This window comes from Hirundo rustica, chromosome 5, assembly GCF_015227805.2.
Source record: "Hirundo rustica isolate bHirRus1 chromosome 5, bHirRus1.pri.v3, whole genome shotgun sequence".
NCBI lineage: Eukaryota > Metazoa > Chordata > Aves > Passeriformes > Hirundinidae > Hirundo > Hirundo rustica.
The window spans coordinates 1,649,533-1,673,283 of record NC_053454.1 but is presented as its reverse complement, the minus strand read 5'-3'; the positions used below and the strand labels follow the sequence as shown (position 1 = coordinate 1,673,283).

The following is a 23,751-nucleotide window of genomic DNA, read 5'->3' as shown; positions in this document are numbered from 1 at the left end:
GAGTTGCCACTTCTCATTTCTATCTACACCTTCAGCAGCCAATTCCTTCCCACAGCTCCACCTAACTCAGCTGGGAAAGCCTGGTGAAAGCAAAGCTCCTGCTGGCACAGACATTGGAATATGGCCCTGTGCTGCTGCTCTGGGCAATCAAAACTGACAGACAGGAGAGAGCTGGAGATCTGACTTGTTTTTCTCCATGCCTAGAGAGGTGTGACCCAAAAAAAAAAAAAGAGAAAAAATAATCACAGAAGTCAGGGTTTCCAAACTGATCACTGTAATTCATGGAAGTGTAAGATGAGTAAGGGATACTTGCTAATACTTGGGCAGAAAAGTGCCTGGTAAATGGCGTCTGATACTGCCTGTGGCTAAGCCAAACACAGACCTTACCCCAAAAAGCATTGATAAAGGCAAAGGAAAACACCACAGACAAAATTCGAGAGGGGCAAAAAGACATTTTGTAAGTCATTAAGTGGGGCATATCCACACTGGGAGTCCCAGGGAGTTCTTCTTCTTGAAGAGCTGAGTCAAGATCAACTAAAGGACTCTTTCTGGGCACAGCTTTACAGCCTCGCTCTCCCTTGTCAGCGCAGACACACATCCATGGCCAGCAGAGCCTGAGGGGGATAATCCCTCCCTTCCCAAGGCACAGCAGAGCCCCGTCCCTCCCCAGCTCACCCCTTCTCCAGCTCAGAGCCAGGGCTGCAGGGCAGTGCTCTGCAAGGACAGACCCAGCTCCACAGGCACCAGCTGTGATCCTGCTCCCCTCCGGTTCCACCCGTCACAGATGTCAAAACATCTTCCCCATGCAGCTCCCTGCAGCACCAGGGGAAGAGCAAAGAGTGGGAAACGCCCCACAGTGCAGCTGGTACCCACAGGGAGGGCAGCTCCTCTCTGCCTGCATCCGCTGCCCCTCACCTTCCTCGGCTCATCCTCCTCCTCCTCCTCATGAGGCTGGGAGAAAAAAAAACCACAGCCCCTGAAGGGGAAAAAAAAAAAAAAAAAAAAAAAAAAAAGCACAGCACACCTGGAGATTTAACACAGGCAGCAGAAGGGTGCACCAGCAGGGGTTGGCATCGCTGGGCAGCAGAACAGGGATATTTACTGCAGGCTTTTACCTAAATGGGGCGATCAAAACATCGTCTGCATGCAAATACCTACAAGAAATCAACTCAGGAGGTCCTGAAAAGAGTTTAGGAGATAGCCATGCCCCAGAAAGATTTAAATCTACTCCGAAGCTCTTCACCCCACTAAACTTTCGGAAGATGAAGTGCTGCTCAGAGCCGACACTGAGGAGGAAGGTGCTTTTAAGTAGCCCAATCTGATGGCAAATTATTGCTCCAGACTCAGACCTGCAGGGACTCAGGCTTTGCCCCCCTGATGTATAAACACCTCCTCTAGCAAACCTTATGGAGAGAACGTTCCTGTTACAGAATTCTTTAAAACTCCCTCTGCGTTTAACACGCTCCTCTTGCCACAGGATTGCATTGATGTGTTGCTTATTCCCCTATGCCCCTACCAGAATAACCCCCAAAGGATTTTCACCACTTCTTTGCTTCCCAGAAGGGTTTCATCCCCCCACATCCCTGTTTTAAGGACTCAGAGGTCTGGATTATCCAAACTAAACATCCCACCCCTTGGAAATGTCCCGTTTCTGTGATTTTTGAGAACACAAACCAGTCCTCTGACATTTCTAGGGCTATCGCGAGTCACTTGGATATAAAATTTTGCTCCATGGCTCTGTCCTCCATCAGAGTGGGATGACATCCCAGTCATGGTCCAGGCAGAAAACACAACTCTCTGGCTTTGAGGCTCAGCAGGCACTCAAGGCTCAAATCATGGATTGTACGGAAGGAGCTGCATATTCTTCTGAGGATGGAAACGGTGCAGGGAGGTTTTAAGTTATGCCCAGATAAATGAAACCCCAGAACTAATTTTCACAGTGGCTGGCTGGGAAAATAAAGCATCACATTGAAGGGATAAAGCAGGAAGCATCCTCCTGCCTGCTCCCTGCCAGGCAAACACACACCCACACACAGGCTCGGGGATCAGACGTGGCTGTTTTCAAAGCCTTTTCCCTCACTGCATTGAACAATTCCCCTCCTCAGCTTCCTCCAGCTCACCCATTGCAATCAAACCAGCTAAGAAAGAGTCACTGGGTGCAGCAGTGACAGCTCCCAGAGACCTGACCAACCCCCCCCCGCCCCCCCCAAAAAATATATATAAAATTTAAAAAAAAATAAAAGCTGTTTGGATTTAGGAGGAGCAGCACATTTCCCCAGATTGACTCATCACAATTTAGCCCACCCAAACAATTAATATCCGAGGCTGCCTCCCAGAGGTGAGCTGCAAGAGGAAGCCACCCTGCACATCCAGAGTCATTCCACATCCACTGGATTTCTTGCCAGCATTCCGCAGGTGAGCAGGACAATTTCAGCAGCAAGGCACCAACAACACTTTGGGATTTGGCTATTTTGGACTATTTTGGCTATTCTCCCCCTTTTTAACTTTTTTTTTTTTTTTTACAGGATGAAGGGGGGGAGGTTGTTTTGTTGGACCCTCCAAAAAAGTGATTTAAGACTTGCAAGGATTTCTTGCTTAAGCACTACACGGAGAGGAGAGACAGCAAACACCTCCAGAGATCCCACAAGCTGGCAAAGGCCCAACATCAGGCCAGTTGAGGCTCTTCAGTAGACTTTTCCTGAAACATTTAAATAATTTAGAAAGCATTAACTCTTACTGACAGCTTCTCAGGCAGCTCTTTCCCTTGCAGGGCCCTATCAGAAGCCTCATCACTCTTAATCAAAAAGAAAAAGATATACTGCAACAGCCCCAAAACCTTGGTCAGGGTTGAGAAGATAGATTTTAAAAGATGCCTGAGATATTTTTCTCTGCTGAAATGCCTTCTTTGCACAGGCAGGTCTTCTAGAGGCCACCACCTGCCACTTATCTGCAGTGGCACTGTGTAAACCACGCAGAAAATGGTTAAGAGACAGCCTGACAACATTTCACTGACTTGGGGGCTATTCAGAGGGTGGGAGCTGCTCCCTGCAGGGGTTTAAGTGTGTAAACACTGTAAAAATTAAGCAGCAGGGAGGAGTAAACTGGTGGGAATCAGCTTTTCTTGGGGGTTAAGAGATGCTGCAGCAGCATCAGTCCCACTCTGGAACATCCCTCCCTCCTCCAGGGTACCAGGGTCATGTTTTGGAACAAAGTGAATTTCTAGAAAGTTTTTTATTTTTTTTCTCACCCTGCTATCTTATCGCCACCAGAAATGAAAACAGCTGCTGAAAAGGCAGCAGTGGCTGAGCCAAGCTTTCACAGCAAAGTTGTTCCTGCACCCCTTCCCACCACCACCCCACAAAAGGCACTGTATGGAGCAGGTCTAACCCACAGAAAACCAGAAGCGAGGCCAAACCCAAGGGCTGTACCCAGAGTGCTGAACCCAGCCACCTGATCACCAAACACATTTTCCACTGTGCTTCTCATCAAGACTCAGAGAGGAAAACCTCCCTCTGCCACGAAAAGCAAGAACAGCCCAGAGGATACCCAAATGGCCACAGAGCTGCACTCTGCAGCCTCATCCACCCCCCCAGAAACAAAACAGGGTCTGCAACTCCCACCAGGCTCAGCAGAACAACACAAACCACCCCATGCAGTTTCCCGTGTTTAGGAGCCATAAAACAACATCAGTGACAACAACAACAACACAGGTGGGGGGAGAGGCAGCAGCACCAGATCCCATTTTCCTGTCCATCATCAATCCAAAAATTAAAATGCCCCAGTCCAGTGATGAAATAACTGCAGACTGGCACGCCGTGAGATAATGTTATTCATTAGGATGTTGTTTATGGTTCATCTACAAGGCTTCCACGGCTACAGCACCGGGGATGATGGTTGGGAGCATTTCAGACACACCACATATACATGATTTTGTCTCCACTCAGCACCGCACTTCCCCCAAGTGAAACAGCTCTGTGCAAAGCTCACTGACAGGCTGGGAGGATGTTTTGCCATTAATTAAGAGAAAAACCAGAACAGAGAAGCTCTTCAGCACTCATCTCCCCATGCATACCTTGAAACTAAATTCAAACCCCGACAGCCGGCGCTCTGGTTAATTTAAATGGAATTCAAAAGGCATTCTCCATCCTTAAACACTGAGACACCCAGCCCAGGCAATAGATATCATCACTAAGCAGAGCAAAGCCCACAGAAAACACATCAAGCACTGCCTTACTTTAGTGAATTAAATAATTCAAGAGCTGGCAGAGCTGCTTTTTCAGATTTCCTGACCAAACGCATCACCCAGCAACAGCAGCGCTTCAGCCTGGGAGGGGCGGTTTTAAGCCCACAACTTACCTGCACTACTTCTTCAAGAGAGAGATGCCTCTGCTCCCCTCAGGGCTGCTCCCCCCCGAGCCACCAGCACTTGTCCCCAAAGGCCACTCGCTCAGGTGGCCGAGGCAGCGCAGGCTCCTGCTTTTTCACTGGCTCCAATATTAATCCGTCCAGAGCATCTTTGTCTCTCACTTCCAATTGGCGAGCGGCGGATGGGTGGAGTGAGAGCGCGACCCATTAGCTCCCAGATGGACACCTCCAGCGCAGCTCTGCCAGCCCCACACCTGGGCAGCACCTCCGCACATGCCACCACTGCCCCAGAAAAGGCTTTGGGCTGCCTCCTCCTCCAGCCACCCGGATCCCACCGCCTCTCGGAGCTGCTCGCCTCTTGAGAGCAAAAATAGAGTAGTTAAAGCGACCCAGCGCTCCGGAGCCAGAGAGTTTTGCTGGATGCAGGATGGAGAAAGCTCCTGCGCCTCCTTAAAAAAGAAAAAAAAAAAAAAAAACCCCTCTGTGCCAGGCAGGCTCAACTGAAGTGAGAAGATGCTGTACCTTACACCGAGAAGTACAGGGAAAGCCAGAGGATGGGAAAAAAAAAAAAAAAAAAAAAGGAAAAAAGGGAAAAAAAGGAGGAGGGGGTGAAAAAAAACTGCTGCTGAGAGGGAGATAGAGCAAATTCCTTAAAGATACAGCTGCCGTGCCTGCCGGGCTCTGGCGTTTCATCCAGCTCAGCAGTGCGAGGGTTAATGCATGCATGCAGTGGAATGAGAAACAGGGCAGCAAGGCTGTGCTCCAGCAGCAAGTTGCAGAATTCAGAGCTGAAAGATCTCACCTCATCCGAGGGGACTTAAATCCCAGCCCATGTGCCCAGCGCTGGACCAGGAGGTGCCTAAAAAGCTTTGGAGGGAAGATGCCACATCCTCTCCTCCTGCTCCAGCCTATTCTACTGCTGCTTGGCTTTCCTCACAACTCGAGATTTTCAGCAGAAGAAGCCAAGTCTCCCCCAGCTGGGTATTTAAAGCCCAGAGGAATGGGCTAAGCTGGCCAAACAAACAAACAAACAAAAAAGAAAAAAAAAAAAAAAACCAAAACAAAACCCAAACTCCCCAAAGCAACACCAACTCAGCTTTAGAAAAGGCAGAACCCTAAAAGAACAAAACAGAAATAAATAGCGAATTATCCAAAAGCTGGCAAGGCTGGGTCACTCCCCTACTCCAGTAACTCTGACAGATGCTGCGACTTCAGTTAAAAACATTTCCCAGCGATGATATTTACCAGGAGGCAGCAAATTTACCAGGAGGCAGCAAACCCTTCCCAGAGCAAGGCAAGGGGAGGCAGCACCCGGCTGGGGAAGGGGCATCCCTTTAGCAGAGAGAGCCACAAGCCCCCAGGCCCTGCCACAGGCTGGTTTCCGCTGCACAGAACCACAGGCAATGCGTGTTTTTAAACACCTCCCACGCGTTTTCTCTGCCGAGACTGCTCAGCCAGTCTCCTCCATTTTTTTTTAATTTTTTTTTTTTTCCTTGCCATGCCACCTGACGAGCTTTTCCACGTAAGGCACATCACAGACCGGCAATAAGATGCTAAAAGGGTGGTCCCGAAGGTGTTTGGAGAGTGGAAGGGACCCCTGGAGGTCTCCAGTCCCACTCCTTGCTCCACCTTTAAAGAGAAATCAGGACAACACCTCACCAAATCAGACATCTTCCCCAAAAGAAGTTTTATAAGAAGTTGAGACTCCCATCCTTAGGATCAGCACTTAGAGAGCTCAGCTCCTAAACAAGCAGGATTCACCAAGCTCCCCATATTACATTAAAGCAAGATTTGAACCAAGCTGGAATTTTTAAGGTAATTCCTCATAGTGAGACAAACCTGCGTTAGAACAACTTCAAACCTTCCTCTATCCCCACATCTGATACCTTCACTAACAGTTTAGAGGACACCTGGCAGCATCACAACCCTAAAGGTGAACCGAGCCCGCTGAGCCTCCAGCAGGTATTTCAGGTTTCACGCGGTGCCGGATTCATTTCAGCCAGCGAACAAGCTCGGGAAACAAAAGGCTGCCTCAGATCAGTTTCTATTTTTAATTTTTTTCCACGCTGAGGTTGTTTATCCTCTCCCTGGGCGTAGCAGGGACCAGAGCAGCTCCTTGATGGAGATGCCAACGGCCAAGCTGTGGGACCAGGAGAGGTCCCAGAGCATCACCACAAACCACACCAACCCCATCCCCCAAACCCCACCTGCGCTGCCTCCCTCTTCACCACCATCTCCAAAACCTCCTCAAACCCCACTGGGCTCTTCCTCTGCCCCGTCCCAACCCTTCCAAGCCCTGGCCACGCACCGTCCACCGGCCTGCTCCACCTCTGCGGCACCAAACGCTGTGGCCACGGGGCCAAATCCTGGGAAGAGCCGGCGCTGGCCCCGAACTGGCCGTAGGGCGAGCGGAGGAAGGTGAGCCGGGGGTAGCAGAAGGACGCCGGCTCCATCAGGACGGAGAAGAGAGGAGAGCCAGGTACGAAGCAAACCGCGTCTCCCTTCGCCTCCTGCAGCGCGTACTGTTGGGACATGCAGTCTCAGAGCCTCCTCTCAGAGAAGTTCCTTTTTTATTTCCCACCCCCCCCTCCAAAAGGATTTAGTGCAAAAAAAATTTTAAAAAACGGAGCGATAAAAGAAACCCCAAAGGCGCTGGAGCAGCCCCGATGCTGCTGTCAGAGCCCAGCAGAGCACACTGGCAAGGCAGCGTCTCCAGCCTGTATTTAAACGCCCCTCTCAGAAAGCAGAGATGCAGCACAGGAAGAGACAAATTCCAGCCCTGCGTCGGGCTGATAAGCCAGGTTTATAATATTCAAGAAGTATTGGCATTACTACAGTTCCTCCCCCCACCCCAACCCCAACCTCCTCCCTCAACGAATATCTTGTGCTGGAGCTTGTTGTGCACAATAAGCAAAAAAAAAAAAAAAAAAAAAAAAAAAAAAAAAAAAAAAACCCACAAGCCAAATCCCTTAAAAAAAAAAAAAAAAATAGAAAAATCAGCCTGTTCCGGTGGGAACAGCCAACACGTTGAATAAAACAAACACACGCGTGTTAAACCCTGGGGACGCAATTAGGCTCGGAGCAGGGGGAAGAGGCGTTTAACTCCTGGAAAAGGAGATGGCAGCGGGCGAGAGGAAAAGGAGAATAAACCTGGTGCCTCACACCGCGTTCCCTGGGGTGGCTTGTCCCCTGGGGTGGTCACTGCAGGGTGCCAGCACCTGCCCCAACACCAGGAGGGGAGGAAGGTCACCTCATCCTCCTCCCAAGTTGTTCTGTCCACCTAATTTCCACTCCTGAGCCCCTCTCAGTGAGTAACACCCACCAACAACTCACTCCACCTCCACTGTTCGCCCAGCTGAACACCTTCAGACAAAGGTTCTGAGCATGGACCAGCTGAGATCTTCTCTCCACCAGTTTCAAATCTCAGTTTCCCCTACCACAGCCCCCGTCAGCACTGCTGGCATCCGTCCCACCGTGGCACAGCTGCCACAGCCCCACCAGCCTTTCTCCTGCCACTTCCATCAGGACCTTCAAACCCGGGGAACCCAAAGGACGTGTGGGGAAGAAAAGTCCTCACCCAACACCAGCATAAAGTGTAACCCCCTCCAAAGCCTTGGTTTTCATGTTTTTCTCCCCGTGTTCTTGCACTTTCTCAGCAGATCTGAGGATTGATGCTTCTCTTGCCTCTGGTCCCTACCCAAATCATCAGAGCTCGCAGAACTTCCTTCAGCAGCCGAGCAACCCTCAGTCCTGCTGGTTTTAATTGGGAGGCAGAGCCAGGGATGAATTTAGAAAGAGGGAGTAGAAAAACCCATGGAGTTATGAGTGACAGCAGAGCCCTTTGATATCACAGCCAGCACTGACAGATGCAGGAGCCCGCAGCGCTGTGCTCTGGGCCAGCGTGTCCCCGTGCTCTGCAGAGAGCCTTTGTGGGGAGCTCAGCCCGGATCAGAGTTAGGAAGTTGCATTTCCAGTCAAAAAGAGGGGAAAAAAAAAAAAATAAAATGAGATTTTTCAGCATCGCCAGGTCCCAGCACAAACTCCTGAAGGAGCTGGAATCTTCACAATCACACAACACTGCTCTCACTCAGATAAGGATGAACTTTGAGGAATTGCCTCGGCATTCCCGGTTTTTAGCCATACTGCATCCTTCCCACCAGACTCCCCCCTCAGCTTAGATAGCAAGGGTAGCTGAGATTTAACCTGTGCTGGATGTCTTGGCAAGGATTTGCATATTTAGAGGCTCCACGATGATGATGATGATGAGTTACTAAAGTGTCCCGAGCTTTGTTTACTCCCAGGGCAATCCTACACCAGGAACCAGGACTTCTCCAGGAGTGGGTTCACTTTAGGAGGAGGTAACTCCAGTGTCACCCAGCCTGCTGCAACAGAAAGGCTCCTGTGGCTTCCCAGAGACACCTGAACCACAGCACAGCATTGGAATTACTAAAAAAAACCAAACCAACAAGCAGCTTTCACCAGATAGTGTGATTTAACAGCTGTCCTTAGGCATAAAGGACCTATGCAGAGCATCAGTGAAGTTCTGCCAGGACAGAATTGGAGGTTTTAGTCTTCTACAGGCAAATAAAACAGCACCAGGCTAAGCCGGGTAATTCCGGACTAAAATCCAACCTTGCAACTAAAGCCTGACCTTGAGCCTAACTCTCACCTCAGCTGCCTCCTGCAAGAAAGATCAAACCAAACAACAAACAGGCAAATTGAACAGCGCCAGGTTAAGTCTGATAACTCCGGATTAAATTCCAACTCTGCAGCTAAAATCTGACCCTAACTCTTACCTCAGCTCCCTTCTGCTGAAATATCCAACTTCTCACTGACACTTTCCTTTAAGCCAACACAGAAAGCTTCCCTTGCGGATCCTTTCCCTTTGAAACCCAAGACATCTTTGTTTTCACACTGACTCAACACAAAAATAAAGCTTGTTTTAATAAATGTTTACAGCCTCAAATGATTTACTACAGCTTTACTCGAAGTCAAGCCGCTCCGAGCTTACACACAGATATCTTATGCCACCGGGTGGGTCAAGCAAGGGCTCCAGTTAAAACCCCCAACCCTTCTTTTTTATCTGCATTTATTTAAACAAGCTGAAGCATTCAAATTGCCAAGGAACAACAGGAGAGCCGGAGGGGAACTTCCTCTGCGGTCCATCATTCTTACGGAGCACCAACTGTACAAAAGCCACAGATATTTCAAAACTGGAGGGCTCTGGCTGAGATGGATTAGCCAACAAATCCCGATTACAGCCGGGAAGCGGCGACGCACGGCTCGCAGGGGAGGCAGCAATGACTGAGGTTGCTGTGCAGACAGGACTCAAAGTGTCACCTCGCTGTTCCAGCCTCCCGCCCGCCAAAAAAAAAAACCAAAAAAGCAGCCACAAACCCAACAAGAGGTGAGGGGATGCTGGATTTTCTCAGTCCTGGGTCTCGAGCTGTTGATCCCGTGCTCCAGCACTGGAGGGGCAGGAATTTGGCGGAGGAGGGACGAGGCTAGGCTCACACCTAGAGACAAATCCTGCAGACACTGAAACAGCTCGGGGAAAGGGGAAAACTCCCCGTGGGTTCTCCACGTGCAAATCCGCGCAGAGAAGCTGCGGCTGCCCCTGGGTCCCTGGAAGTGTCCAAGGCCAGGCTGGACAGGGCTTGGAGCAGCCTGGGACAGTGGAAGGTGTCCCTGCCCACGGCAGGGGTGGAACGGGACGGTGTTTAAGTTCTTTCTAACCCAAACCATTCCACGGTTTTCTACTGCTGCAGTACAGCCCGCGGCACCGCCAGGTCTCCAGAAAGACAACACGGACAAGGCAAAAGCAGCGGAGCAAAGGCTCCGAGGCAGCACATCAGCTCCGAATGAAAACTTTCCCATTAAACTGCAGCGGGGAAAGCACAAATCCTCCCCGAGCAACCGATCCTCACGACAGGTCCGGGGACAGCACGGGTGACAAAGCTGCTGTGCCACCTACAGTCACTTGCGGTCCGACACAGAGCGGCTCCGCACCAGCCGCGGTGGCTGTCACTGCAGCCGGTGTCACCCAGCGCTGCCGCCGCGGCCATGCCGGTGAAGGAAGCGCTTCCTCCGCCCGGCAGCGGCGAGACACCGCGCAAAACAACTCTCCAAAGTTCACCCTAAATCGGAAAGCCAGTCCCCAAGTGCGTTTAAACCCCTCCTCCCCTCCGCATTTCAAATAAACTCCTCGCTGGGGGGTCTTCCCCGGCACGCACGGCTGCCCCGAACTCATCACATTAAAGTTTCACTTTTTCTACTTTGATGGTTTTTTGTTTTTTTTTTTTTTCCTCCCCTTGCTTTTTATTGCGGTTTTTTACCTTAACAGCAACCTCATCCGCAAGCAGGAGAGCGGAGCTGAGCTCCACACCGTGCCCTCCGGCCCGTGCTGGGTGCAAACAAGTAAAAGTTGGGTATAAGAGACCCCCTAGAACAGCCAGACCCCAAATTTCCTTTTTTCCCCCCCGGTTCTGCTGTCCCGCCGCATCCCCGGGGCTGGAACAGCCACCTCCTCGCAGATACCAACAGGAAAAAAAAAAAAAAAACAACCAAAAACCCAACACCCCAAAACTTCGGCAGCAATGCAAAGCGAAGACTTTTTTTTTTTTTTTTTTTGCTTTTTCCTGCCCCCATCCCAAGAGGGGAAAATCATCACACATCCCCTCCCCGAGCCCACCGCATGCCGCCGCCGCCCCTGCGCTGGCGCAACGAGCGCAAGCCGGGGTGCCAAAGCGGGGTGACACAGGGGACACCCCGCTTTTCCCAGATCCCCCGCCAAGAGCCCACGTCCCTCACCGCAGGGCTGGAGGTGGAAAAGCCGCCGGGCTGCCATGGCCGAGCCGCTCACCCCGTCCGCAGCATCGCCTTCGCCTGCCCCGCGCCCGCCGCCGACGGGGGAAGGAGGAGGAGGAGGAGGAGGAGGAGGAGAAGGGGGGGGAGGTTTCTTTATTTATTTTCCCCCGCCGAAAATAAATAATTAAAAAAAAAATTTAGAGAGAGAGAGAGAGAAACTACTCGGTTTTCATCCCCCTCCCCCGCACGCGCGCGGATTTAAAAATAATGATAATAATTTAAAGGGGGGGAAAAAAAAAAATAAATAATGCTGGAGAAAGTCCCGAGTGAGGAGCGCGGCTGGAAGGGGAAGGGACAGGCGGTGTCACACCCGGCCGGGTCCTAAAGCCCGCCCGCGGCCCCGGCGGGGACAGCGACGCTGAAAAGTCAGATTTATCCCCGCAGACCCCTCCTCGGGGAGCCTGTGGGATTTTTTTATATAATATACTGCGTTGGAAAGGGCCTCAAAGATCATCCAGTTCCACCCCCCTGCCATGGTGCAGGGACACCTTCCACGGTCCCAGGGTGCTCCAAGCCCTGTCCAGCCTGACTTTGGACATTTCCAGGGATCCAGGGGCAGCCACAGCTTCTCTGGGCACCCTGTGCCAGGGCTCAGCACCCTCTTTCTTATTGAAAAAATTCTTCCTATGACTCATTCATATCTACAGGACATGTATCCTTCAGGTTAAAACCTTGCTCCAGCACAACAGGCCCTGGATTGAGGCTCTTCCCTTCAATGGAAAAAAAAAATCTGTGTTCACTTTTCCAGGGATGCAGGCTGCTGGAAGCATTAGCAGGGGAGATGATGTTCATAATTTCAGAGCAGGGGAAAAGCACAGCACTGACGTATCTTTCTTCTCCCATCAGGTGTGTCCATCGACACCGTGGAGTCCCATCATCCAGACTGGTTTTCTCTGCCACTTCAAAATTCCTCTGAAATAACCTGGAATGGGCACTTTTGAGTCAAAACCAACCAGCTGGGGGTCAAAATAAATGCCTGGGGTAAAGCACAGCGAAGGAGCTTGAGGTTGTTTACCAAACTAAGCAGCGACAACAATATTTGAAAAGCAGGTGCAGAAAAAAACAACCTGCAGCCTTTGCTTTAGGAAAAAACAGGCACATTTAAGTTCTTATACCATAAAGATTAGATTGGGACTGTTTTGTTTCTCCATTTCCTGATTTTTCTTTCCTCCAGAAGGGTCTCAGCTGATCCAGCTATAGCAATTTGGGAATCCTGGAATGGTTTGGGTTGGAAGGATCCTTAAAGACCATTCCAGTCCCACCCCAGCTACCATGGCAGGGAACACCTTCCACTATCCAAGGATGCTCCAAGCCCCATCCAGCCTGGCCTTGGAAACTTCCAAGGATCCCAGGACAGCCACAGAATTTGAATATTTGGAAATGAGGGGTGAAGAAGGTTTAAAGAAATCTTACTGACATCTTGGCTTTTGATCGCTACAGATCTTGGTGTAGAGGCAGCATATCCTGAGTGAGCCTTCCCCATCCTCTAAATCAACAAACCACATCCAGGGGAAAGAAAAAAAAAAAAAAATACAAACACCAACATTTGACATCATTTTAACTGAGGTGGGAAATTCCCTGTCAAAAGCTGAGGGTTAAAGCTATTACTCCAACATTATTCTCATACTAAATCCAAAACACAGCACTTTACCAGCCCCTGAGGAAGAAAAAAATCAACTCTATCCCAGCCAAAACAAGGACATCACCCAAAAAGAGAGGAAAAAAAGTGGGGGGATTTGGTTTTAATCCAGTTACGTTGGCTTGGAAGATGCATTTATTGTGGGAGTGAATCCTTGTTTGAGTGGCTTAAACTGCACATGTTGAATACAAGATTTAACTCTTTGCACGCCTTGGGCACATGGCAGCTGAGTGGGAGCCCAGTGTCCCCCGTGGTCACCTTGCCAGCTCCTCCTGGAAGAGGATAAGCAGGAAGGACTATGGAATACACGAGAGCATGCAGGGACAGCTTCACAGGGCCGGGAAGTCTCTTCCAGGAGTTTTGAGATCCCTTCCAGTCCCACATCCTGTGGGCTCTCAGTTCATGGTAGGAAACTTGGCCCCCTCTTAACTCCCTTTTAATACGGCAAACCGTGTTTCCCCGTTATGACAAATCCTCATTATGGCAGCGCCTGTCTCATGCTAGAAATCTTAGCCCCCCCCCACCAGCAGCATTTTCTGGAGGGTATCAGCTTCTCTGCCACGATTCCAGGCACCAGAGGGGACATCAGATACTTCAGTGTCTGGCGCTCTCTGGTCTATCCCGGCGTCTCCAGACCTGATCTTTGCAGACGTTCTCCACTGTCACAGCCAAGCAGAGTCACCCAGGGGCAGCTGGATCCAAGGAGCAGGAGTTCCACCCTTCCCCGAGCCCATCAGCTTCTGAGGAGCCTCATCCCAACATTCCCCTCCAGCAGGTTCTTAACTTTATGCACAAAGCCAACCTCCCTCCCAGGCAGAAGTTCATTTTCCTCTCTTTATTGACTGACTGGTTGGCATTAATCAGCTCTTTGTAGCCAGGCTGGTTTGTGGCTGGAAACCAGTGGGAAGTGGATTTTTTGCTTCACAACCAGATCGTACAGGACCTGCTTGCCTGGTCCAGCAGGATCAGCCGAGTATCCCAGCAGAAGTTCCTGGGTTCCCTCCAAGCCAGGGACAGATGCCAGGTGTGTTTGCTTTTTAGCAGGATGCTCTTCCAAGGCTCTGATTGATTTTTTTTTTTCTTGCTGGTGGCCTCGCACTGGAGGCTGCAAGAGCCTGGACACAGAAAGTAACACTAGGTGGACCCAAGCATTGCAGAGAAACCCTTATCCCATCCTCATGAAGCGGCACTGGGATTCCCAAGCTGTGGCACAGCCAAGACTTGAAACAAAAGCAAAGAAGCTGCTTAGGGGATCCAAATTAAAAATGTAAGTACCACCGTACCTGCAGCCTGGGTTGTTTTATTCTGTTTGAGTCATGAACTCCTGGAATCCCACCCTACCTCCTGCTGCTTTGACTGCAACTCAAGGGAAACCTGAGTTCTCTTCCCAGCTCCTGCTGCACATCCTGTTCGTGCCATCACCTGCAGGACGCTGCAGGCAAAGGCACAGCAGAGGGAGCAGCGACCTGCTGGGAACTCCCAGGTAACTCCTGCCTTGGATTCTGTGTCATTTGGAGTGGGTTTTAAATGTTTATCCCACCACTGCTTCCTTCCTTCAGCACTCTCTGGCTTCACCCCTGGAGCTGAATTCCACAAGAGCAGCTCTGAGGATCCCATTTCAGGACACATTTGAGGCTGCTCTGAGGAGACCCAGGCTGGTCTGAGGCACCAGATTTGCTTTCAGGAATCAAAGAAATTAAGTTTAGAGGCCAAGGGAACCAGTAACTTGCAATTTGAGCGGGTTTCGAGACTTTGAGGTGAGTTTAGCAACTGCCACCTTCTTCTGGTGCCTTTTCAGCCCACAAAAGCACAAATAAATATTAGACTGAACAGCAACAGCTCACCCAGGTGAAGGGGAGCACATCAAGTCCTCCTCTAAGAGTCACATATCTTAGGGTCACCCCCACCTGAGAAACTCATCTAAATAAGGGAGAAAAGACCATGAAATTCACAAAACAACTCCAGGAAAGGGCACAGCAGCCTCTTTTAGCACAAAGGAGTGGAGGGAGCTGCACAAGGAGCAGACACAGAAATCTGAAGCTTTAAGACAAAGGCAATATTCTGCTGCTCCTTGCTCGCGCTCCCAACCAGAAGGTGAGAGCCATCTCCCACAAAAGAAGAAATCAGCTACATTTGATTAAAATGCACATAAACTCTCATTCCTTTGTCTCCCCCCACCCTGCAAAATCCTTTTCCCTCGCAAGGAAAGGAGCCCAGTGAGGGCCAGAGCTGGTGCTCAACCAAGAGCTGCTGGGAAGGTCAGACTCCTTCAGCTGCAGATTGCACCCAGATGGTGATTTCCTCCTGGCAGTGGCAGGAGCTGGGGAAGGCAGCCAGTCTCCAGCAGGCTCTGCCAGAGCTGGAGGCAGAAACTCCCTGGCCAAAGCCATGCCAACATGCAGATCTCATTAGGCCAGACCCCGCTGCCAACTCGTGCTACCCCCGGCTGGAACGGGGAGATGAGGGCAGGACCGAGAGCTCAGACAGCACCAGTGTGGTCACTCTGCCCTGAGCACAGCCCCTCCTCACGCCCTAAAACAGGATTCACTCCTGTGTCAAGATCTCCCAGCTGCAGGAGGTGTTTGAGGAGACAGAAAGGGAGCAACCCGACTATCGCCTCTCAGGAAAGGTGGCACAGGAAGGAACTGCAGCTGGGAGAGGATTGTGGAATCATGGAATGGTTTGGGTGGAAAGGATCATAAAGCCCAGCCAGTGCCACCCCTGCTATGGGCAGAGACACCTTCTACTCTCCCAGGGTGCTCCAAGCCCCGTCCAACCTGGCCTTGGACACTTCCAGGGATCCAGGGGCAGCCACAGCTTCTCCAGAGCCTCCCCACCCTCACAGAGACTTTCCAATTCCCAATATCCCCTCAATCCCCGCTCTCCTAGTGCAAATCCATTCCCTTTGTCCTGTCCCTCCACCCCTTGTCCCCAGTCCCTCTCCAGCTCTCCTGGAACCCCTTTAGGCACTAGAAGGGGCTCTGAGCTCTCCCTGGAGCTTTCCCTTCTCCAGGTGAACATTCCCAGCTCTCCCAGCCTGGCTCCAGCCCTTGAAGCAGCTCCATGACCTCCTCTGGATTGCTCCAGCAGTTCCACGTCCCACTGATGCTGGGGGAGAGAGGAGCAACAGCACATGGACTTGCTTGCTCCTACAGCCACAGTCTGTCCTCAGGCTCCTGAGCACAGCCAGACCCTCCCAGGGCAAGATTTTAATCAGTGTTTGAAGCAACAATAATTGTGGTCAATTTTGGTCTAAAGGAAAAAGTTATTTCCTAGGGAGTGTGGGATTGAAATCCATCTCCCAAGCAGCAGCTTAAGCTCTGCTCCGGCCCTTCAGTACCTGGGTGTCAGTTTTCCCTCCTGTAGCAATCAGAGCTCTCTCCGTGGAGCTTGTCAGAGCACATCCCCATTTCATGGCTGGTTAACAACAGGACTGGGGGTCTCTGTGTCACACAGGGGCTGTCACACGCGTGCCTGGACCCTGCAGGAGAGCCCAGGCTCCATCTCCCTGCTGCCAGAGACCCCACACATCCTTACAGGACACAGCAAACACTGGTAGAATTTGGAATATCTTGAGCTGGAAAGGACCCACAGGATTGTCCAGTCCATCTCCTGGCCCTGCACCTGAGATTGTTGTTCAAACACTCCTGGAAGCTCTGGCAGCCTCGTGACTGTGCCCATTCCCTGGGGAGCCTGAGCAATGCCCCACCAGCCTCTGGATAAGGAACCTTTCCCTGATTTCCACCCCAAACCTCCCCAGACCCAGCTCCAGCCATTCCCACAGGTCCTGTCACTGTCACAGAGATCAGAGCTGCCCCTCCTCTTCAGCACAGTGGGAATTGCCGAGGCTCAGCCATGCCACTGCAGAAGAGGGGACATTCAGAAGAAGAAGGTTTTCCACTGCTCTGGTCTCTTTGTGGACAAAACCTTGGGAAAATCCTACCCTTAAAATGATGTTACAGCTACACAAAGAGTCCTGCTGCCTAATGAGAACGTCTCGGGCAGAGATAAACACAATAGATTTGCACAGAGCCACAGCTGAATAGCTGACTTCAGCCTTAGTTTAGCCTCAGAGCATTAAGAGATTGTTGATTCCAGTAGAGAACACACTTGCCAACTGTTTTTTGGGTTTTGTGCAAGAGCACAATTTAAAGGAAAAAACCCTCAGTCACTCCAGGCGCTGGCAACCCCAGCCCCTCTCGGGCAGTCAGCGGCGACTCGATGTGAATATTTTCACTGCTGCTGGAGGCGACGTGCTGGTGGATAAGGAATTCAGCATGGTGTTTATTTATTTTCAGAACTCTAATGGGTTTAGTAATAAATCCCCCTCCTTGCCCAAGACTCAGCTGAACATGTTCTGAAGCCCAAAGCACAGATCAGCACCAGATCCAGATGATGTCATGTAACAACGCAATAAAGAATTACACAACGGAAAGCGGCAGATAAAGAACAGGGACAATCAGCAGCTCCTCAAGATGTAATGAGGAATAGCCTTAAATCCCAGCAGTGCAGAGCCCCTTGATTAACTCATCCACTTAAATCACACATATCCACCGGCGTAAATATTTACCTGAAACCTTCGTGACGAGGAAGAGGAGGGCACCAGGCAGAAACACACGGGAAGCAGCAGAGACAAAAACAAGCCTAAAGAAGACCATTTTCCAGGCAAAAAAAGAGAGCAGGTTTTAATTGACTCAGCAGCAGGTTCATGAGGACTTGCAGCACAGAGAAGTTGTGAGCAACTGGAACAGCTTCCAGACAAGCTAAAACTCCCACTTTTAACACAAAAAGGGATCGGATTCTGGGATGTGGTTGTGAAGAATCTTCACACTTGGGCATGGTGACTTTCATCTCACTGAGCACATACAATTGCTGGCAGCAAACTCATAGGAACAGGGGAAAGAAGAAGAAAAAAAAGCCCGTGAAGTTCCACAAACAGCTTCAAAGCCCGACAGGGTTTTCCTCGCTGCTAAAGCGGATTCGGAGCTCATCGTGCCCGTGGAACTCAAGTTGGGCTGCAGGAAAAGCATCCTGCTTCTCTCTCCTTGAGGTGCCACCCTCCCCCAGCAATGGGACAGGGATGCACAGAACGCCCCAAGAAAACCATTGCAGCTTCACACCTCGAGCTTCCACACAAGAGCCTGGACCAGGATGGGATATTTGGTGAGAGGATGTGTGCAGGAGAGGCTTTCCAAGGGATGTGTCAAGCACAGGTGGACCCAAGGGGAGGGAAGTTTTCCAACATTGAGCCACTTAAAGACCAGTCTGGTCGTCATCTCCTGGGAGATTATTCTTCCTGCACAAACCAGAAAACCCCAAAGGTTGCCATGTAAAAAAAAACAAGGGACTTGATGAGTTTTATTCTTTTTTAATAGAGGAGAGCTGGAAGAAAAACAAGTGATTCTTACCTCTGAATTCAATGTTTCACTATCAGTCCTGTGCCAGAATATAAAATTCTTTCCTTGCTACAGGAAAGATCCCTACATGCAGAAAGGTGCAAGACTCCAGCAAAGGGCTGGATGGGAGAAGTGCAGCAGCCCCTGGAGAAGGATTCACCAAGAGCCCAGAGTCCCCACAGACCCAGAGCCTCAGGTTTGAGAGCCCATCCCTTCAAACCAACAGCAACCTAAAGGAATTTTTCACTCTGAAATCAGCAAAGCAGCAACTAATGAAAACCAATGCAACAGCACAACCCAACAGGGGGACTGAGTTACTCTCCCTACTGCTATATTAACCAAAACTGAGCTCTTTTAATAGCCCAGCACGTGTTCTTCGAATTAATTTGGATCAGCAGCACTTCCACCACCTGGAGAAGGGGATAAGTAGAGCCCTCGATGCTTTTTGGAAGCAGCTGAGTATCTTTATAATGATATTTTTGCATTAAATGCCATGGACTGTTGATGCCAGCAGGGATTTAGTGACTCCCACTGAACAGTGACATACGAAAGGGTCCCAAAGCAGAAGGTTTTTTCCTCCAGCCAAACACTTCCCTTTTCCAAGAGGGGGAAGAAAGAAAAACCAGCTGGAAAAGCCATTCCTGAGGTAGAGAACTTCCAAAAGGGGCCTACAGTGATCATCAAGTCCAGCTGAGAGATTAGATCTGCCTCCTGCAACCCTTTCTGGACAGAAAAAGCTGTCCCAGAGGGATCTGAAGGTTTGTAGCTTCTTCTTCAGTCTTTACAAGGCAGAAAGGGAAACTTTTAAGCATTTGATACCCAAAGTAAGAAGCGTGAAATCACCTGCAAGTTTACAAAGAAAACCATTCTGTGAAAGAATTCCACGTAGACCACGAGTTTTTGCCGTGTTTTACTGCCATGAGGCAGAGGAACGGGAAAAGACCAGTGCAAGGTAATTTTGACTCACTAGCAGGGAAGTTTTCCAATATTGAGCCACTTAAACACCAGGCTGGTCATCATCTCCTAGGAGATTATTCTTCCTGCACAAACCAGAAAACCCCAAAGGTTGTCATGTATAAAACAAGGGAGGGTTTGATGAGTTTTATTCATTTTTAATAGAGGAGAGCTGGAAGAAAAACAAATGATTCTTATCTCTGAATTCAGCGTTTCACTATCAGTCCTGTGCCAGAATATAAAATTCTTTCCTTGCTACAGTAAAGATCTCTACATGCAGAGAGATGCAAGACTCCATAGCATTTATATCATATTTATTTTGTAGACAGCCCATCCATACTCCCCTTTCCTCATTCTCCATCTGAGGCTGCAGAAGTATAGGAAATACCTTTTAATCCTGTCGTTGTCTCTTACCCCGGTGAGCAGAAACAACTTCTACACACCAAAATGACCAAACCCAACCATTATTTGCCACTTTGAGAGCTGCACTTCAGAGCTGTCCACCACGACAGACTGGTGTCTGCTGGGCTGCAGCTCCTGTTTCTGCAGAATTACGACTCCTGTAATTCCAGCTCCCTGCCCTTCTCTTCCAGGCTGTGTATTTTGAGGTGTCCTGGCTGAAGAGAGTGAGCAGACTTCAAAGAGCCACCTACAACAGTGCTGGCACCTTCTCATCCATTCAGATGCTTCTCTCACAGACAGGCTGGCTCCTGGCTGGAAATCCTGAGAAAATAGGTAGAAATGACTGAAATTAAAGCAGAGAGTAACTTGAGAGTCATTTCCTTCTCTGGGGAGCTGCCCTGCCCTTTCACCAGCCTCAAGTTCCAGGATGTGGCAAGAGATTTCACCCAAGGACAGAATAAAACACATCAGGAGCACAATTCCTTTATCACAACATTCTGTCATTCCTTTTTTGGGGGGGGATGGTCCACACCCCCAAGAGCTCAACCAGTTTGACATTTCCCCAAGGATGGGTTTGTGGAAGGAGCCTCGGTGTAATTTCTGAGCTTTCAGCACCAGAACCACCAAAACAAGGGTGGTTTTTTTCTGAGAAAGGGAATAAAAGCAGTGCATTCCCTTGCACTGGTGTAACACCCACCACACAGCAGCTCTGAATGAAACCAAACATTCCTGGTAGTCCAAGGTCTTTGCTTGCCTCCCCCATGAAGAAAATAGATGAGAAAAAACAATGCATTTCAAACCCTCTGCAGACCTCCAGTGTCTGAGAAACTCCAGCAGACTGATATGAAGAGAGGCAGCAAGATTCAGCCCAGACTGGTCTGCAATTCCTGTTCCCACAGGAGGACGTGTTTACACCCTGATAAGCTGGGCAGCAGCTTGATTTGGGAAATGTTTTCGTTCCAGATTGAAACAACTCCTCTCTCTGCAGCATTCGCTTCCCCCAAGACAGCACCAGCCCCAGATGATTTTGTCTCTGAGCACTGAAGCCTGCTGGGAACTAGATAAGCAGCCAAAATTGGGGTCAGATATTATTCCAAGCAATGGACAATGCTGTTCAGAGGAGGATCCTTAGGTGATTGAGTTTACTGTCGCTCCACACAGCTCCAAGCTTTGTCCAATGGTGCCTTTTCCAGAGCAGCCAAAACTGACCTTCATCCCTTCCCAGGGACCAAACACACTGATCCACCTTTCCAAAAACCCCTACAGGTATCAGGGAATCGTGGTTTGGGTTGGAAGGGATGGTAAAGCTCATCTCATTCCACCCCCTCCCACTATCCCAGGTTGCTCCAAGCCCCATCCCACCTAGCCTGGAACTCTTGATATTTTTGTCTTCATACACAAAACATGCCAAGCCCTCATTCAGCAGCTGCGAGGTCCTTCCCTAATAAAACACAAAAAACCTTTAGGTGAGAAGCTGCATTCACATCTACTCCATCTCCTCATCCAGGCTGATCACTTCATGCTGGTTGAGGAGCCCTCCTCTCCCAGCTCATGGGGGACATGAACTCCACCCCTCCAGCTCCTTCTCTGCCCATCACACTGAGGCACCCCCTGAGCTGCTGCCAGAAACAGGGGAGCGAACAAAGGCAGCGTTTGGAAAGAGAAAATCAGGGAGGTCGCTGCCCTGGCACGGTTGTTTTCAGCCTGGAGACACAAAGCAGACGCTCTCAAAGCTTTTTAATAGAGAGTTTGCCTGCCATTACGAGTATTTATTGATTACAGACTGAAACACCACAGCAGTTCATCACCAGCCATCTTCTGGCTCCAGGACTCCCCTCCAGCTTAGCCAGGCTGTTTCCATGCTTGCTACACCCGAACTCTCGCAGTCAGAACGTTCCCCGCACTCCAAAACGATGCTACAAACACCACAAAGTACCAAAAGTTCATTGTGGTCATCTTGGGTGAGTGATGCAAATCCCCCCAGGGCTTCTCTCGCCTCCCTGGGATCGAGGCATTCGGTGCCCAGAGGATTGGGATGGGGATATTCCAGCCTGGTCCACGCTGATAAATTAGGTGCTCGTGGTTGTTTTAGCAAGAAATCCTCACTGAGGGTTTGAGCTGAGTTTGTGACCCAGCTTTGTGTGATTTCACCACAAGCAGCTCTCCCCAGACATCACATCCCTGGTTTCTTTTCCCCGGCAGGAGGAAGGAGAAGGGGATTCTGTCCTGTCAGAGACAGGCTGGTTCTGTCCCAATACCAAACCCAGTTCAGGCACAGCCTGAGAGAGTTCCAGAAGTGTTTGGACAATGTTCTCAGGTACAGGGTGGGATTCTTGGGCCTTGATGATCCTTGTGCGGCCCTTCCAACTCAGAATATTCTACAATGCAACGACTTAAATTCTACCCTGACCAAGGTGAGATCTGACAGCTCTAGAGGAATCCAAATTCTTATCCCTTCTTGCCCAAGGAACATCCTGCAGCTCAGGGGAGACTGGTCCAATTTGTGGTTGATCCCAGCCCATACCCAGCTCATCCCTGCCTGGATCTGGTGTGGGTTGGGACACCAGGCTGCATCCAGCCTCGCTCATTAAAAAGGTTGAAATCACTGAGTGGCAGTGTTCCCCTTCACACAGAACACCCTGAGGTGCTGACAGCACCATCCTGGCTGGATTCAAGGTCATTATCTGACTTTCTGAAAGGTTCACCTGGCACATTTCCTCTGTCGTGATCACCAACGAGAAACAGAAACTGTGAGGGAAGAGTTGAGCAAGGCCTGTGAAAGCCATAAGGAGCAGGATGCAGACAGCTACAGGCAACATCCACCCCGGGTGAGTGTTCCTTGCAACATCCACCCCGGGTGAGTGTTCCCGGCCACAATTCCCAAACAAACATCCCATAAAGGTTTGGGTTCCGCAGAGAAAGCAAAAGCCTGGAGCACTGTTGTTTCCAGCCTTTGAACACAGTGGGAGTTACTGGTGATGGGTATGGAAGGGGGAAAGGGCATCTCAGGAGCCTAAAAACAGCTCCTTCCACTGATCCATAAATCTGCTCTGGCCCAGAACCGTGCATTGGATAAAAACTTCCAACAAATATCCATTAAAGAGCTTTTGATGCTTCCCAGCCTATGGAGAGGCTTCCTGAGGTGTTCTCCAAGCCTGGATTCCAAGGATCTCGAGTTAGAGGTGTCTACAGCACACGTGCCCTTCACAGAAGGGCTCACTCATCCTCTGAGGTCATTTCAGAATCTCCAAAAATCCTGTAGCAGGGAGACCTACAGCTCTGCACTGTGTCACAGGAACAGTTACCTTTTGTTAGATTTTTAAGCAGAAAAAACCAAACCTCCATAATATTTCATTTTCCTCCCTTGTGACCTTGGGGATTTTTATTATTTTGTGACTCGTCTGGGTAAGGCAGAAACTTCTCCCTGCACTCCCAGTAACCAAGAGAACCCTAAATCCGAGGGAGATCAGATCACACGGAGCCCTTCAGATCTCCAGCAGCACAAACAGGATCAGCGGTGGCCTGGAGCAACACAACCTTCACAGGCTGTTTCAGGGAGGTTAAGCAAATTTGGCTCAATGACACGAGTTTATGCCCCTCTCCTCCCTGTAGATCATGCCCCAGTCACGACACTGGAGCACAGATTAAAGAAGACAGCGTTGATTAGCACCACAAAACTCAAAAGAGGTTAAATAATTATCCAGTCATTATCCCAGCAGAATACTTGTGGCGAACACACACAAAAAAGAAAATTCCCAAAGTTTGGTGCTTGATGAAGCAACAGCACCTCTGCTCCAAAGAGAGGTGATTTGCAGTGATTTCAACCATCTGGAAGAGTTTTTTCAGGGGGCACAAAGCAGAGCAGTCCAGAAGAACAGAACAGGGAGCTCTGGGGGAAGCAGCTGGGGTGCTTTGAAGCAGGTGAAGGCTTCCCTGTCCAGAGGGAGGGATACACAGGAAATAATCCAAATAAATCATCCCTGAGTGATGGTGTGGGGTGGGATCAGGGCAGGAAGAGCAAAAATCCCCTCCAGGCTGTACAATTCCTACACTTCCCAGCCAGGACTTCCACGTGCCCTGAGCAGACAGTGCCCTCACGGCAGCGTTTCCCTTCCCAGTATGGGATGG

The 23,751-nt window shown here is 50.0% G+C and overlaps 1 protein-coding gene across 9 annotated transcripts in view; it reads right to left on the bottom strand.

Annotated features, from left to right (window-relative positions):
- SLC4A11 (solute carrier family 4 member 11) overlaps positions 1–11,367 on the bottom strand; it is a 94,848-nt gene extending 83,481 nt beyond the window's left edge. For 2 of the 9 annotated variants that reach the window (XM_040063598.1, XM_040063599.2), the window contains exon 1: positions 6,674–7,062. In XM_040063598.1, the coding sequence (XP_039919532.1) occupies positions 6,674–6,899 (226 nt within the window). In that variant the 5' untranslated portion in view covers positions 6,900–7,062. Of the gene's footprint in view, positions 1–4,356; positions 4,583–6,673; positions 7,063–9,762; positions 10,017–11,175 lie in introns of those variants that run through there. The other 7 variants (XM_040063602.2, XM_040063600.2, XM_040063603.2 and 4 more) reach the window with 7 other exon arrangements.
- Between the last annotated feature and the right edge of the window lie 12,384 nt (positions 11,368–23,751).